The following is a 17570-nucleotide window of genomic DNA, read 5'->3' on the forward strand; positions in this document are numbered from 1 at the left end:
ACAGATGAGCAGCTGGTGGATCTCTAATCTAAGAAGTCGGTAAAAAAGACGTGTGTTTGACAAGCAGTGTCAGCGCTAACCTCGGTAACAAACGCATAGCATTTCCTGTGACGGGCCGGCTTCACAATAAAAGCTGCTCCGTTTTTTTGCCTATTGAATGCTTTCAATGTGAAGCAGCAGCACTGGTAAATGTTGGGTTAACTTTAGCATACATTTAATATAGCTCATACACACAGCTTTAAGAGAGTGAACAGTAAACAGTGAGGCTGAGATCAATGAGAGAAAATTCAAACATGCACACATTGTTTCCTATGAATGTGAGGGCAATTTGAATTCAGGCTGGGAATGGCAGACTCCATCACTAACGCTAGGTGGGTTACTCTGCACGTTATTAATGTGCATTTTGAATTTGTAAAATAAAAAAAACTCTGACAAAAACCCTGTTGTTGCATCGATAAAAGCAAAATACAGATAAATCATGACGTACGTGACGTTTGTGACTCACATGTTGACTGAAGCTTCTGCTTCACTGTTTGAGAGGAAAAACAGTGGCAGATGAAAACATCAGAACTGTGGGGAACAATAAGGAGACTGAAACAAACACTTATTCCCGTCATGTTTTCTACATTGTTTTTTTTGTTTGAGGTTTTACTGGCACTCTTTCAGCCAGTGTTTATCTTGACAAACCATCCAACTATAATAAAGGTAAACTTGTATTAACTTGCACTTTATTTTGCTGATTTTCTTTCATTTCTGTTAAACTGAGCTAATGAAAAAAAAACATCTGAGCTGCATTTTAAAGCATCTGTAAATGTGTTTTCATATTGTACCTGCATATTTAGCAGAGCTTTTGTTTATTGTTTGTACATACAGTACGCCAAATGAACATTGAAAACGACTTTAAAGGTTAACCTTCACACACTAAATGGAAACAGTTATCTGTACTGGGGGAGATGGTTGGCCAAAGGCATTTGAAGACTGTGGAGGTGGAGAGTAGTGGGGAAGCGCGGTTGGGGGGGGGGTGTCTTTTTAAAGCATCAGAAAGGTTTTACTCTGACACACATCCCACTTGTTATGACATGTAGAGGCACATCTAAAAGCAAACTCCTAAGAGGTTGCTGAGGGCGACCTCAGTAATATGCAAATGAATTCCACCAGAGTATCTTAGACAATGCACAAAGCTGTCTAAACTGGAAGCCTATTAATACATTAAGTTATGATGCTCAGTTGTGTTATTAAGAAACAGAGGCAGCTCCACAAGAGTGCACTGTGTGAACCTAAACTTTTTGTGACCCAATTACCTCAGTTGATCCGTTCTGACTCCTCTGGCCTGTACTGTTACTGGAGCTACACTGCCATTTGTATCTCTTCCAAGATTCCTCATGAACATTTCATGCAAGGTGTCTCATAAATTATGAGGGCTCCTCCAGCTGACATTATGAGGAAAAATGGCAAAGCCTGCCTTCTTTTCTCTGGCTCTTATCATAAAACAAAGGCTAGCTCAAACCAGGAGGAAAGGCTTTCCCGACAGCTGAGAGTCCTGTGTGGAGTACAGTATGCCCATATGACTCTCCCCGCTAATTTCCAATGACTATCTCTCCACCATCTGATAATAACATTACAAAAACATCTATGCCACTGTTCCAAAATCTCTCTGGAAAATCACTGTATAAATATTGATTGGATATTAAAATTTCACATCTTTTTTTAATTCTATACAGTGGGAAACGGAAAGTCTGGGCTCACATGAAGGAATTCTCAACTTGTCATTTTGGTATTAAAGGAGGAATAAAAACAGATTCTCTGCAGCAGAATGAACTACACTGCATAAGTATCATCATCACTAATTGTAAATAATGCAAAGCATCTCATCCTTTCAATTATTCAGCTTTACGTCCTGGTTTTGGTTGACAGAAATGTAGTGATGACAAAATATTGTAAGTTCCTCTGATGCACAAATGCCAAGGCATCTGTACCGCAAGCTGAGTAGCTGTGTCTTATTAGATTTCCACAAACACAGTACACCTACGCACAACCTAAGTGGATTAAATATGACGGATGATGACATTTGGAGAAAAGGCTCTTTCAGATTACTCAAATCTAATCTGGAACTCTAAATCAGGACTAATCAGTTGCTTTTCAAAGAAGCTTCAATCATAGGGGGATTTCTGGCTTGCAAACTGGGTTTCTCACAAGAAAAGCCGTTCTTTTATAGTGCATCATTTTCAGGTTTTTTACAGTTTGAGGAGCGTTTGTATCTGAGAATGGCTGCTTTCCCGTTTTTGCACAGCAGGTCTTCAAAGACGTGTCTGGTGCAATTGCTGGACTGCCGTTGTTGTAAAGAAACATAATAATGTTGTGTAATTTATAAGACACAGATGGAGCTCAACTGAGTCTAATGAAAAGTTCCCCTGTAACATCACAGAGCCAGAGTCTAACGTTAATTCAATTCAATTAACCCCCTCTGGACCAATGAAAACTCACTATAGCTGTTTCAGATTAGAAGCTCATCAAAGACATTAGTGGCACCAATAAAACTTTGCTATAGGAAGACAATGATCCAGTCCAGTAGCGCGCTAGAGATCGCAGCCCCACTTTGATTAATCTTGTTAATTACTAGCCTTAGGGTTTCAACAACTGCTGGCCCTCTTTCCCCCTGTACCCCGCCAAAACAGAAGAGGCTTGTGTGCCATCAGATTCTTTGTAATTACAAAAGTCTCATGCTCTGGGACTGATTTTCCCACAGAATTGGGTATATAATAAGAGACATGCCAAGCTAAAGTCAATTTTAACATTAGTGCGGCGACTATATGTACATTATTCAGCGGGGGAGGACGGAGGCTCGGTGGATTTGCGGAGCAGCATGTGCCTGCGCTTGAACTCTCTCTTAATGAGTCCCTGCAGTCACCTCAGTCGTGGGCTCCTGCTCTCATCCTCTCTCTATCTCTCAGTTAATTCAGCTGTCGCCTAGTTTAACCACAAGATGACCCTCCTCCCTCCCCTCCACTCCAGTGACAGTCAGCCGCTGTCAGCTGGCTACGCACGCACTATCCCTAACTTGTTCTGGCTACCTCAGCTCACATATGACCCATTTCTCAACTTGCATGTCCTTGTTTCACCAGCCTTCAGCCAGTCAGCCTTATAGTTGGCAAATTAGTGGCAACTGCATGCATGGTATAGCAGTACACAGAGTTTTGGCCAGATCTGCGTCACATACAACATTCACACAAAATTTAGGCCAACAGGGCTTTAAGGGCCATTCCTCTGTAAAATGACTACACTTTGCTTAAGCCAGCAGATCCATTTGACCTATGTCTAATGTGAACCAATTAAGGTCTTTACATCAGTGCGCACCAACGTGAAGCCGAATATCCTTTAATACTGGTTAAATACACGTCCCTGTAGCTATAATACACCTACACATGCTATCATGGTGTGCTGTGTGATTATGTGCTGATATAAAGCCTGCTCCAGAGTCCCATTGAATGTATTGAGTGAGGTATCTAATGGGCATGGGAACTAATTCCAGGGCAAAGGGGATTAAGGGCTAGAGAACAGAGAGGAGCAGAGGGATGGCACTCGCTGGCAGCAGAGGGTATAGAGGGCGGAAAAATAGAAATGAAATATAAATGCACAGAATCCTTGTCGTTTGAATCCTATTTTGCGAAATAGTATTAAAATTGGTATTTTGTTTGATCCTGGCACTTATATTTTGTTATTCTTTTTCAAATGGGAATAAAATTAAATATCAAGCGCTTCAGAGAAAAAAATGAAATCAAAATAATGTAAAAAAAAAAACCCATAAAAACAGACAGCATAACAGTGAAAGAAGAGTTTTATCACAATCAGGATGTTTCATCTGTCCAAAGTCTTCACTGTATCTCTCCTTCTCATTATACCCTGAGCAGGAGATGGGCCTTATTCTCTGATCACACTGATATAATTTTGAGACTCTACCTTGAGGACTGCTTCCCAGACTGGCAGATATGCTGCTGTGTTAACACTGTGGAAATAAGGGGATAAGACGTACCAAGAATACTAGTTTATCCTTGTCTATATCTTACACTGCACTGCACTCAATAGCTTTGAGCCATTTTCCAAAAACATTGTTCTTGTGAAACAAAACTAACTTTGTGGGTCACTGGGTAGGCTAATCTAGGAAACCTTATGCCAGTTTTATTCTATTAACCCACTATCCCACATTGTTTTATTTAGCCTTTATCACCATAACTGTGGCAGGTTCGTTTAATGGTACAACCTGTGGATCAGGAGACATTCAAGAGTAATTGAAGAGCCTGTTTATTTCTTTTCTTTTTTTTTTCACTAAATATCACAGTGAAGAGCGACAGAGTGAGTACTCCTCTCAAGATCTCTCTACCTGTGGTAATTCTTTCACAACGGCTTTTGCAATGTATCAAAAACGGTACTTGTGTGTGTCTGTGTGTGTCTGCAAAGCTTTCCCAGTGTCAGTGTTACATGTGAATCAAATAGTGAGTCACAGGCTTATTTTAGCCACTTTGCTACTCTCACTTACAAATGCAAAGTGACTGTTGTTTTGTGAGAGTCACTGACAGCTGAGTATGAAGGACCATTTATAGCACAAATTATTATATAGTTGTGCTCAAGCAGCAGCACAGGATTCATGGAGTACATAAAATCACAACATGCACAGGGTGAGTGATCTGGTTAGAATAAGAAACTGGAACAGGAGGAGGCTGGGGTGGAGAGAAATTAGGTAATGGAGACAGTAACATGTAACAAGCAGCAGGCCATGATGATCAGTGCTCTACCCAGACAACTGCATTGCTTCATGGAGGTTTTCACCTTGAAAAATAGATAGTATTTAGTAGACAATAATGAATATGGTGGCTCTATATGAAGAATAGGAGTGATGTCATTTGGTTCTCCTGTCACACAGTTCAATGCATAAGTGTTTGTTTTACTGTTTTCTGTTTAGCCAAACTGGAAAGGGTTGATGTAATGTATCTGAAGAGACTTCTGGTTTCTGTTAAAGGTAGCGGGTGGTGGTGATGGTCACTTGCCAAGGGCTTCAGCCATGATTGCATTTGCAAGACATGAGGTTATAATAAACCCTGTGAGAAGCGCTACTTCTTCAGGACAGCTATCAGAAAGTGATATGACGGTCCAGCCTGACTGGGGCTAGCTGGTTAGCATGCTAACTTCAGTAAAGGCAAAACCTAAGTTAACATTGGGGCTGCTTTCCACCACTGGAGACAGCGATTGGTGAGCGAAGGAACAAAGTTTGACACTGAAATCGCAATGTTTCTTCTAAACTGCTAAGTAATGCTAATGTTGGCTACGCAACAACAGCAAAACTTACAAATAGAAATAAAAATGGACATATTTTAACATGTTGTATGCACTGTCAATATGAAAAAGATGATGCTGTCTCTTTTTAATTGGTTCATTATCTAACATCCTTTTACTGCTGTAGATCTCTGGCTAGCTATCTTAACAAGTGTTAGCAGAAATGTAATGCTCAAAGACTTGAAGGTTTAGGAATTAAAGACATCATTTTGTTTAAGTTTATTTCATTGTGTTTGACGAAAAACGAGCTGTCCTGCTTCATTACCTTCTAACATAAATCTTAAAATGAAAAGCTTGGAAATGGGCTTATGGTTTGAACTATTACGTGTGTCGGCTTTTGTGTTGATATCTCTCAAACAAAACTACAGTTAGCCAGCACAGGTGTTTTATTTCACAGACAATGTTGGAATACAATCATAAGAGGTTTGCTCGCTCATCTCGATCGTTTGGTGTGAGGTGCTCGTCTGAGCCATCTTAAGTCAGTCTTTGTCTTGACATTCTGATAAAAATCAAACATGTTGATTATTATCTTAAGTTCTTTGTCTTGGCTCATGCAAATAGTGACATTCAATGAAGCTCTTTCCAGCACCGAACAGGAAGCAGCAAACTGAGCTGATAGTGAGTATAGACATGACTCTGAGAAGGCACAAGAACGTGATTTGTAAAGTTCATGTTAATTTCCATGATGGGAAATAATGTAGTCCTGCAAATAGTGACCTTGCAAGATCCCCAGTCTTTACAAAATTTTCTAGTGTGTAACTCAAAATGCTGTGACACATTGTCAGACTTTTTAAAGTCTTTTCAAAGTCCTCTGGTGTATAGTAGGTGTGAGTTATGACAGTGACTCAATACATAAAACAGCTAAATGTTGAATGTTGAATTGACATTATTGTAGTTACAACACTGGTTGGGAATTTGCCTTGGTGACATAATAGAAAGACAGAACAATGTAAAGATACTGCAATGTCATTTTTCACTGTAATAAATGGAATCTACCCATCATTAATCTAATCCTTTACACTGTTTCACTGTTTTTCTTACTGTGACATACCATTTTTTCTTTCATTAAACATGCTATTGCTAACCCCATGTGAGGGAGGTGAGTTGTCTTCCTTACCAAAGTATTCCTCAGATGGAGGGTTGTCCATGTCAAACAGCATCTTCTTGGTCAGACGCTCCAGCTCATCTTCAGGGTGAGCTGTAGGAGCACTGCCCTGAGAACCAGAGAAGAAAAACAGTCGTGATTCACAAAGGTGACCAAGATAATAAAGAACATTTCGGGACTCTCTTGAATTCATTTCCACCTGACTCATGAAAGTCACTAGTGTTCAATGCAATACAGCCACTGCTTGAAAAGAAAAAGTACAAAAATGTATTCTTAACAAAATATAGCTTCAACTTAAATATTCAGAAAACCTGACTTCAATAAATCGGGATGAAGTGCTGTCTCAAGGTCATACATAACGCATTTACTGTAATTAACATGCAGTGGACAGTCTTCAGTCTGCCTTTCTCCTCTGAGATATCTGACCCTGGCTCAAGCCCCAGTGGTGTGCAGCCCAGAAGGTTGTGCATATCCTTCTGTGCAATTCAAGCATGTGGACAAAACTGTGACCCTGACTAATCCTTGTGTTTGGAAAATAATGATAACAGAAAGAAAAGAGGAGGCAAACATTAGAAGAAAGCTATTTTTTAAAGACTTGCACATGTGAGTGATAGGTCAGGAGATGTTTAAACATACTCTGAGCATGAAAGACTTTAGGTGTGAGCCATGTTGAGGCCTACTGTGGAAGAGATTTCAGAGGGATGGCATAACTCTCTGAAGATGCCACTTCCTTCCTTTCTTTGTGAGCCTGCCCTCCCTCTTATCATGCAGTCTCTGACATCTGCCTGCTGTGTGTCTGTATGGGGCTGACGTGTTGTGCCTGACATTTTCTGCCAATCATTCCCGGAGCCGCAGAATACAGCTCCCCCCTTAACCCCTCAGTGAGCCACAGCTCATGGCGCAATCCCGTCACAGGTGTGTGTGTGTCCTTTGCAGACACCCTGGAGGCCTGATCTTGACTCTTTTGGTGCAGCGCGGCCGTGCTTTTTAAAAAAATCAGTGACACTCGGACGACCTTCCCTAGATCTCAGGGCGGCTGGATCTTTACAGTAGATTTGATTTTCAATATTGTAACACGGGCCAAGATCTGAGCTGACCTTTGAGGTGCTTCTAATTGTGACGTCTGGGAGCTGGGTGAATGTTAGCGTCCAGTCTGGTTTTGTACTGATTTATCCGAGGTTTACTGTGTCACATAAAGGAATCAGATTTGTCAATAGGAGACTGAGTGAAAAATGTTTTTGTATTCAGAATGAGAGGAGTTCCAGCTCCTGCCACACAACTCCTCTGGTATTAATTACTGAATTTTCATCAAGTGGGCTCATTGTATGTGTGTCGGTTACGGTTTCAACAAAATATTTAAAGCAGGTGTAATTTTAACAATGCATTAATGTTGGTAATGCAAACACACAGTATATCTGGTGTGAGAACATTCAATGGTCTGCTGAGTTTATTTCCAGAGACAGCGAGAAATGCTGAGCTCTGCTTACTGTCCACAATGTATCAAGGAAAGTCTAAACTTTATGATGCATGACTTCTGCTCGGCCTGGCTCAGGATGCAGCAGGCTGATAATGGAAGCCCAAACAATAGGCCTCATTAACTCTGAGGGATCGACACGTTCAACGTGCAAATCTTCCTGCCGTGCTGGATTCCCTGGATTCCCTGGCACCGTGCACCTCCTCAGCCACTCAGGCATAAACGACCAGGATCGCATCATGGAGGATTAGGAAGAGATGAAAGGGAACATTCCTCAGTGGTTGGATATTCCTCTATTGCCACCTCAAATTACATGACTTTTTAAAATAACACACAGCGGTCAATTGAGGTGTATGTGCAGAGGGTTGAATTCTAATACAACAACCTCCACAAAAGAAAAGATAATAAGTCTGTGCAAGGCTCGCACACCTCAAAGAAACACTCTTGTTGTCAACAATCTGCTCATTATGCCCGTGTTGTTAGTTTGAGACAGTGAAGAGGACGATTTAACACTGTTAATCTTAGCTCCACATCAAAAGCACATTGGAGAGGGAACGAAATGCTGCTATTACCAGAAACAGACTTTTGAGTTTAAGCTTCATTTATACCTTATCCACTCTTTGACACCCCGCAGCAATGCACTGCCAGAGAGTTTAAAGCACCTTGTTAGGGAGTCTTTTGTGACAGCACGGAATAATTTTTCACTTGAATAAGAGAAAGAAATTGCTTCCCTCCATGCTTTATGATTGCTTCGCAGTTCCTGTTCAGCTTTTCAGAGGCAACAATAGAAACCATACAGCAGCTATACGTGCTGCAGACGTGATTTTTCAGTTATGTCTGGCTCAATTCAGTAAATTGCTTGCCTACGCCCTCAGGACAGTCAGCCACAGTTTCATTGAAGTTAGTGCTTAAATTCAGTGGTGACTGGGTTAACAGTTGCACCTATTCCCCACCTTTTCCTCCCAGTATGTTGAGGCTTACAGTTTCAGGTCATCTGATCTCTGCTTTTTAATGGCAGAAAGTCTATCAGTTGTGATACCCGTGAAAGATCCCGATGGACCGTCAAATGCCGTTGCCTGGACAAATGACTGTCAGGGCGTTGTTAAATGCCAGACCACTTGAAATCAAAAGCAACAATAACATCTGTATGTGACCACTGGTGCATGCTGCCTGATACACCATGACAGTGGAGGGCGAGCAGAGTCTGGGATCTGATCACTGCCCCACTGCCACATCTATGAATAAAGCTGTGTGCACCACCCACTGTGGAATTGGCATTGTGTCAGAACTGATTAAGTGAGGAGTGGGGGAGTGGAGGGTGGGTGGTGGGCAGAGGGGGCTCAGTACACGCTCTCACCTGATGCCCTGACAGCACTGTGTCCTGCTAAGAACCAAACCTCAGGCTCTGTCTTTCCTACTTCCACCGCAGTGATAGAGAGAGAGCAGGAGAGACAGCTGTTCTCAGGGCATCTGATCTGCACCTTTGTTAGTGGAGGTGGAAAAAAGGAGCGCAACTGAACAGGAAGCTGGAACTATTTGCATATCATCACCTACTATGTACAGAACAAAGGGAACTTCACAGGTTTGCAGGAGAAATCACGGCAAGACACGGCACAGGTCAGCTAACATGAGAAGGCCATTGTGTCTGGATCCAGAAATACAGACAGACAGAAACACTTCACTGTATTTTGACCAAAACTATTCAAGTTGAGCTGAAATTAAAATTCAGTTTATTAGTTTATTAGGTACACCTAACCTATCTGAAACTCATGCAGTTTGCAGAAAACAACAGCACTGCAAAATAATCCTATCTTCTTAAAGATTATAGTGCATCATTTACAGTAATGAGTTAGACTAAATATTAGGAACAGCTCTCAGTATGAAGCAGCTCATTAGGGTAGGATTTATTCTGCAGTGTTTGGACTGCGTTAGCTTTAGCTAGGTGTACCTAATAAAGTGGAAACTTGATGTATATTATCCTCGATGTTTCATTTGACTTGTTTACTTATTTGGTTAAAACTGTAATTAACAAGAAGCAGAAACTTCAGTTTATTTTTCTTCAGCGATGGCGCCACCTGCACTAGTGTCCACTGGTTGGTGTGAATTTGTTTGGTTCAAACTGATGATGTTGGTACTGTAGTGTTATTTGTGTAATATGGGTGCATCATTGCACTTAAAGTAGTCTTCACATTATTTAAATTCCCATGGCCACACGGGGAGTTAACCAGCTGGGCGGCTACGTTGTTAGCTGTTGTTTCGTCTCATTTGTAGTTTAAACTCTGTGACTGTTTCTCTGTGTGTGATTACAATCACTGGATAACCTACACAGTGCTGTGGTTACAGGACTATAGAGAGCAACAGTCACAACGTTGCGTCAAGGCTAACCTCTACTAGCTTCTCTCAATCAGCCTTTCTTTCATCAGTCTGGACCTGGAGTTTACTTTCCATTTTCTGAGTAATTCTCTGTAATCTCTGCTGTCTGAAAACATCTACACTGTTCAGTCCTCTTGAATAAACAATGAAATCAGATTGCTTTTCAAAAAATGTCCATACTTATCTAAATACACAAGAGAGGCCACACAACATACTGTTGAGAGAGAATCTGTTTAGTTATTAGTGTGGTTACAAAGACGGATGGGATTTTGAATGAAATTTTCTTTCCTCTGGAACAGAACTGGGAGGTTCCAGTTTCTCTTCAGCTCTGAGTTACAGCGTTGAGTCACTCACTAGCTTCCACTTTCTGAATGGATACAGACCTAACGGCACAATGGGTCCTCCATCGATAGATGCTGAATGTTATGAAGGGACATCTGAAATCTATGGTGGCCCTGAGAGCTCAAGGCACAGCAGCTTCAGAAATAAACATGCAATCAGACAAAACACAGACAAATATAGAAAACATCTTCATCAATTTGAAAACACTTGTTGCAAATATTCACAACACAACATAATACCCAAATGGGCTGGTTGTGTTGTGTGTATTGACCTCACATGTGTTGTCAAATTGATGAAGAGGATTTTTGCATTTGATGGGACATAGAGACATAACTACTGCCATATTGTTGAAAAAAAAAAAGGGAAAAACTTCAAGGCTGTACAGGGCTGTTTGTCCTCTGAAAAACGGACAATATTTCTATTCTATTATAATTTCCCTGCACGAAAAGTGAGAAGACTTCAAATTTCACTTTAACTTTTGAAGAATCATGAGCTGTATCCTCATATTTAGGCCAGTCCTCTTTTGCCTGGTTCAAAAGCAAAGTGCAAACACAATGAGACTGAGAACCACTGCACAATCAACACAAACCACTGAGCTGAAAGTGATAACCAGGAGGGGGAAAGTAAAAGCACAGTGGAGAGAACCCAATGAAAGACAACTGCTGAACAACACTAATCTGTGCCTCTAAACCTGACGTCATCTTTCTATCAGTCAGCTTCTGTCTTAGTTCATGTAAATTCAACATTGCACCTTACCCCAAAAACTATTGTCCCGCTTTTTACGATAGCTTAGCGTTTCCTGCATGATCAGCGCAAACTGAAGAAAGACATAATCACTCACAGACATATTTATCCACAGATTAACTGATGATGGACTTTACAATACAAAATGCTCTTTAGTGTCAATAGAGCTGCAGCTTTAACTCCGGCTTTTGAAAGAGAAGCTTTAGTCAGCTCACAATCTGACACCCTGGCTTTTTGTCTCCCCACATCACAATGGTATTATTTGAAATGGACATAGAGCCTTTAGAAGGGAAATAGCTTATTGAAAATAATATAATAATAACCACAACAAAAGCAAATGGACCACTGCATTAGTTAGGGTACATGAGGGATTGAATTTTTTTATTGGATTGGAGTATCTAAAAAAAAAAAAAAAAAAAAAAAAAAAAAAAAAAAGAACATTTGCTGCCACAACACTAAACGCGTGATTATAGCAGCTTAGGCGACTCCGTTTTACCAAAACAATGAAAGGATTGCTGGATCAGTCACACTATCCTTTCACTGAGTAAGTGTGTGTGTGTGTGTGTGTGTGTGTGTGTGTGTGTGTGTGTGTGTGTGTGTGTGTGTGTGTGTGTGTGTGTGTGTTTTGAGAGGGGCCTTCAGTGTGTCGTGTGTCTAGAATCAAACACGGGTTAAACACGGGTTAAAAAAAAGTGCATTAAGAGCCATCGATTTAAAGTGGATGACTTTATTAGATTCCAAAGAGCAGAGACCCAATTTCTGAGCTGGCTTTGAAAGAGACTGTTGGTGTCATGGTGACACAGCAGCACTCTTCAATAGCGACAGTGCCTGATTACTGCGATTCAACCATAAGTGACCAGCCAGAATCGAGAGCTATATTCATGATAACACAAAGGACGACTCTGTTTTGACGACACAGGTGGTGTCAAGATGCCTCTGTGAGCAGCTTAAGGAGGCAGCGGGTATTCCACTTCAAACCAGAGTGGTTTGTCTGAACAAAAATAATATTTGTGGGGAAAAGATGCTTTGTCATTTTTCTGGCAGCTGCATGTTTAATTTAAGACAGTGTTAAGTCTGTGAGAGGGATCACATGTTAGTGGTTTTATGTAATCCAGTTGATGAATGTTCTGCTCGCGATGTTAAACAGGTTATGAGTAATCTGTAATGCATTAGACTTTGAGAAGAACCATCGCAAGCGCTGCAAATTGAGCTCAAGGCCACCTTCTGAGGAGGCACAGATAAAGTATACATTCTCTCCAAACAAAATAGGTCATGCTGTTTCAGCTCCAATTAAATGCTGCGAAAAAACATAACAGTCAACAGTAGAGCAGCTGTGTACAGAGCAGCCGACGATAATTAAAAATTAACCAATTCCATAATTGACATTTTCCACAGCCACTCAAATCTCTTGCTGTAAACTGAATTCATATAAAGGGATGAATTTCAGAGTATTCACAGACACGTAATGTATGTAGAGGGGCCTTTCAATGTTTGTAAGATTGTGCGTGTGTAAAAACTAGGTCATTTGTTCGGAACTGACACATCCCCCTGCAAACAGATATTTGAAAATCTGAGAGTGCAGGGAGGGGTGCCACAAGCAATTTGGAAAAAAACAAAAACAAAAAAACAACAACAACAAATGACTGCACAAATTGTTGGGACAGAGATAAAACTTATCTGGCGTCTCTTTGTGTACCATTACAATCCTGTGAATGTAGCAAACACTACATTACACAGGATGCAGGTTTCCCTGGTTTGGGTGAGAGCTCAAAGTATTTCCTTGTTGTTTCCTCATGTGGTAGCTCAGATCTTTATTTAAACACATGTGGTGGACATAATGAGGATTCATACAGGTTATGTCTCCAAATCAATGTATTGGCAACATGAACTTCCCTTTTGTAATTGTTGATCTCCTGTGTAATTTTGCCTCCTCAGTAAACCATGATATATTCCTCCCCTCTCCACCTAAACAGATACATGGTTCATATGAATGACACCCTGAAGGATCTCTCCCGACCAAACACCACCACTAAATTGCTGGAGCCGAGAATACACTGAAGCCTGATCCACTCAGCGACGCTTCCTTGATGAGAGAAAATGTTTAGAAAGTGCACACGTTTCATGGACTCTGCGCCGGGGGCGGATGAGAGTTCTTCTGTGGACAGAAGAGGATGTTGAGAGGCCAGAGAGGAATCCAGCAACGGCAACAGTCCAAAAACACAGAAAACCTGTTTATGTGGTGTGAGGTGTTGACACTGACGGGAGACCATGTGCAAGAGGAGCCAGCAGGGGCCACTGTTTATGCAGGTGGTTTTGGCTGCCTGGTTTCTGGTTGAACCAAGACAACTCTATTCCTTCCTGTGGATTGTACTTTGTGGGCAAAATGCTTGGATCAATACACTAACACAGTCAAACAGCGTCACTCAGTTGACCCGTGGTTTTATCATTAACCAAAGTAAATGAATGAAATTTACATAACTCTTCAGAATCACAAACAAAAGTTGAAAAACCATCCAATGTAAATGTGTATTTAATGCTGCTGAACTACAGGAACCACCAATATAAATGATTTTCCATATGACATGAGGTGAATGTTGGGAGATCGTCCAGCTGTCACAGCACCATAAACTAACTACATTTATAGTCTGCAGATTAATCTCAGGCCTGCAGGACACATCTGCATCTCTTCACTGCAGGCCGTCGAGGAGAGGCTGAGAACAAGAAAATAAACAAACAGCTCAGACATTGTAGATTGCCGGGGCTTGCTGAACTGTAATGACAGGTATCGATCCGGCCAGTTATTTACCAGCCATGCTGCTCGTCTTGGAGGGGGCCAGCTGAGAGCAGGGTGGCAGGGCCTATTATTTATAAGCAGTTATGTGACAAACACTTCTGATCTACCGAGGGTTACCACTGACTGAATCAACGGCTAACAGAAAAGACTGTGGATGACAGGAGAGCCCTTTATTTCCAATGAGACCAAAACTGAACATTAATCAAAGTCCTGACCTGCATTTTATTTCATGTTGAATCAATTAATTTTGTAAGGTTTTGTAGATAAGTAGAGGTTTATCTCTATACTATGAAACGCTTTCGTTGTAATATCTTTTTGACAGTGCTCAGTTCTCTGCTAGAAAATGGCTGAATTGCACCCGTGTATGTGGAATATTGTGTAACTAAACACTAAGACTGAATGCTTGTGGTATTTCTTGGGAATTCTCTGTAAAATCTTTCTGCCATTTCCCAAGAAAAATACCTGTGGGAACCCAGGATTTTTACCATGCGTGTGCAGCTGTGTGATTAAAGGTTTTTTAGAGTGAATGAAGTGAAGGTCAAAATCTGTAAATTAAATAACAGCAAATGGGTCATTGTAGTAGACAGGATTCATGAAGGAAATGTTCTTATTTATATCTCTTGGCTTGGTTTTCTTCCTCAAAGATGTTGTACTTTTCAGAGTTATTATTGTTGCACTACAAAAATATGACACAATAACATTAGAAAATTTGTATCATCTCATGTTTACTTTCTTTGGATTTCTATGCTTAAAACAACATTAATTTATGGTGAGAAATGCTGAAGGGATAGTGACATTCCTGGGAAGTAATAATTTCACAATCATGGGGAAATGCTTCAACATTTCACACCTATTTTATTACTGATTATACCTTTTTGACAGTTTCCAAACTTGAGACATAAATTTGTGTTTGGTCAGAAAATATTTCCATAAAGTCCACTGCACCATAAAACACCAAAGCTGTGTCTGTTAATAGCTCGTTTTCATAGCAGACGTTATGACTTGATGGCAGGAACAGCAAAGGTGTTACTAATCGCATTAACAATGGTACTGTTCCAGTTAGATGGATCAGTAAGCCATAAATCGCTCATTTAGCATACACAAGGTAAAGGTCCAGCTGTGTGAGGTAACTCACAACGTCCCCTGATAGAAAGTCAGACTGCAATTCAGCATATATGATCCCAGCCACTGTGGTATTGTACATTGTGTGATGATATTTGAGGCTGACGTCAATGTGGTGATAATGTGACGTCACATTATACTGTATGGTATTTAAAGGTGCCCTATGATGTGTTCTTGTAAGCAAACAAATGTATGTTTACATTCTTTATTTCCTAGCCCACAGACATTACCAGAATTACATTAAACTACATGATGAGTAAAATGGCTTGAAACCATTGGCAGAAATGTGTGCTGTGCAGTTCACACAAAACAGAGACTGCTCATCAAATCTGAGCATCATCCTCTGGGCTGAAAAACGAAGCCAACATGGAATTGCTAAAAACTGCAGTTCCTCAAATGACCACTTGAGGTTGGCTCCAAAAGTGAGTCAATTCCCATAGACTCCCATGTTAAAATGTCCAACTTTACAACAGAAATTAACATGTTTACAGTCTGGTACAAAAAAACCTGTTTTGGCTACACATATGTCTCACCTCTTTGCTCATTTTCTAGTTAGCTGGGAATTAGGTGGAGTCAGGCACTGCCAAGATGGCAATAGCGGAGCAGCCCACTCTGAGCCTCAAAACTGCTCTTCAGAAACCTACGGGTGACGTCACAGAGGATACGTCCATCTTTATATACTGTCAATGATCAAGACATTGCTCCATAACACTACTAGTGATCAAAAACTCGACAGTGTACCTTTCATTTTTCAAACACTGGTTCATATATCTAACAGTAAACATGGTTAATTGTGTAAACCACTGTATGAGTTTGTCATTAATGCTAATGAATAATTAAAGATTTCAATTAATTTGTAATTCTTTAATTAATCGAGCAGTCCACACAATGGTTTTACAGTGAAAAGCCCCTTTGAATAAGAAAAAAATAATAAATAATAATAAACATAATGACACTTTTAAAGTTTTTAATAACCAGTACAAACCAGTGTAGCTACACACTGTATCTGGCCATAAACATAGTAACAATAGACTAATTAGAAAACTGACTAACATGACTTTTAAACAATCATTTCCATTTGTAGATCAAAAGATTCACTGACCATCAATCACTTTAATGTAAAATCACCCATATTTATCAATACTACAAATGTACCTGTTACCCTTAATGGGCCTAATTCCTTCTTGTTGTCGCCTGGAGCTATATTTGCATTAGAGATTTGTTGCAGCTTAAGCCTGGAAGCAGCTACTGGAAGGAAGCTTTTTGATGTGTCGACATGAGAAAGTGAAACTTAAGGAGCTCCATGTTCCATCACTGACCTCAAGGATCAGGTCTAGTTGACTGACCTTTAGTCTATGAAGCATTCAGTAACCAGATCCTGGACCACCAGCAAACAGCCTGTCATCCAACAACATGGTTGTAGGCACAGCAATAAATATATACACTAGCTGTACATGTGCAGTGCAAGAGGAATTCAACAGATCACTGTCAGACAGGCTGACCTGCATTAGTTGCGTGATGGCTTTTCATGATACTACATAACACAAGAATGTGTGCCGCATGGTTACAAGGCACAAGTCAGTCAGCTGGTATGTTCCAGCAGATGTAATATTACAAACTAACATGAGTAGGGTGGGTGAGAGGATTTAAGTGCCTCCTATTTAAATAACTATGATTATCTTATTTTTATCGTAATATTTACACTTTCCACATCTTTTTTTGTTTCTAATTTTACTAACTACAATGAGGTAGGCCTTATGCTATTAAGTATATCTGCTGTCTTTCCTATCTATCTTTCATATATGTAACAGTGCATGCATTAAGTCACAAACAACCTTTTGAAAATAATTCAAGGCTCCTGCCTCTCATGCCTTGCACCTTACAGATTCTGTTACAGACTCACTGCTCCCATCTAAGTATTGATATTTTGAAACCTCACAAAGTTCACAGCCTGGTTTCAAAACATCAACAACAACTTGTCATGCACATCCGACCCCGACAGCTGCCGCAACTTTAAGTCATATCTATGATGTTTGTGTGTTTACAAAATGATTCATTCATGGGGGGTTGTATTTACTGTTTGCAAGAGGAGTCAACTTGAATGACCCACCGCTCTGGTTTTCAGTACTTGGATTTTTTTTTTTTTAAACCCAACCTATTTTATTTCTCAAGACATATGTTAATGTTTTTAAAGACCCCTCAGATAGAAAGTAAAGTTTTTAACCTTGTTAACAAGTCCATAAGATGTTTTTTATATAATACAAGATATATCATGAGTGAAATAATCA

General features: G+C 40.3%; 1 protein-coding gene across 4 annotated transcripts in view; it reads right to left on the reverse strand.

The window, feature by feature from the left end:
* The window catches only part of lpp (LIM domain containing preferred translocation partner in lipoma), a 153328-nt gene that overhangs the window by 34083 nt on the left and 101675 nt on the right, over window positions 1-17570 (reverse strand). For all 4 annotated transcript variants that reach the window (XM_071487149.1, XM_071487147.1, XM_071487150.1 and 1 more), the window contains one exon: window positions 6446-6542. In XM_071487149.1, coding sequence (XP_071343250.1) covers window positions 6446-6542 — 97 coding nt within the window. The remainder of the gene's footprint in view (window positions 1-6445; window positions 6543-17570) is intronic.

Source organism: Trachinotus anak, unplaced genomic scaffold, assembly GCF_046630095.1.
Source record: "Trachinotus anak isolate AG129_WGS33_773 ecotype Australia unplaced genomic scaffold, CSIRO_AGI_Tana_v1 ptg000010l, whole genome shotgun sequence".
NCBI classification, from domain to species: Eukaryota; Metazoa; Chordata; class Actinopteri; order Carangiformes; family Carangidae; genus Trachinotus; species Trachinotus anak.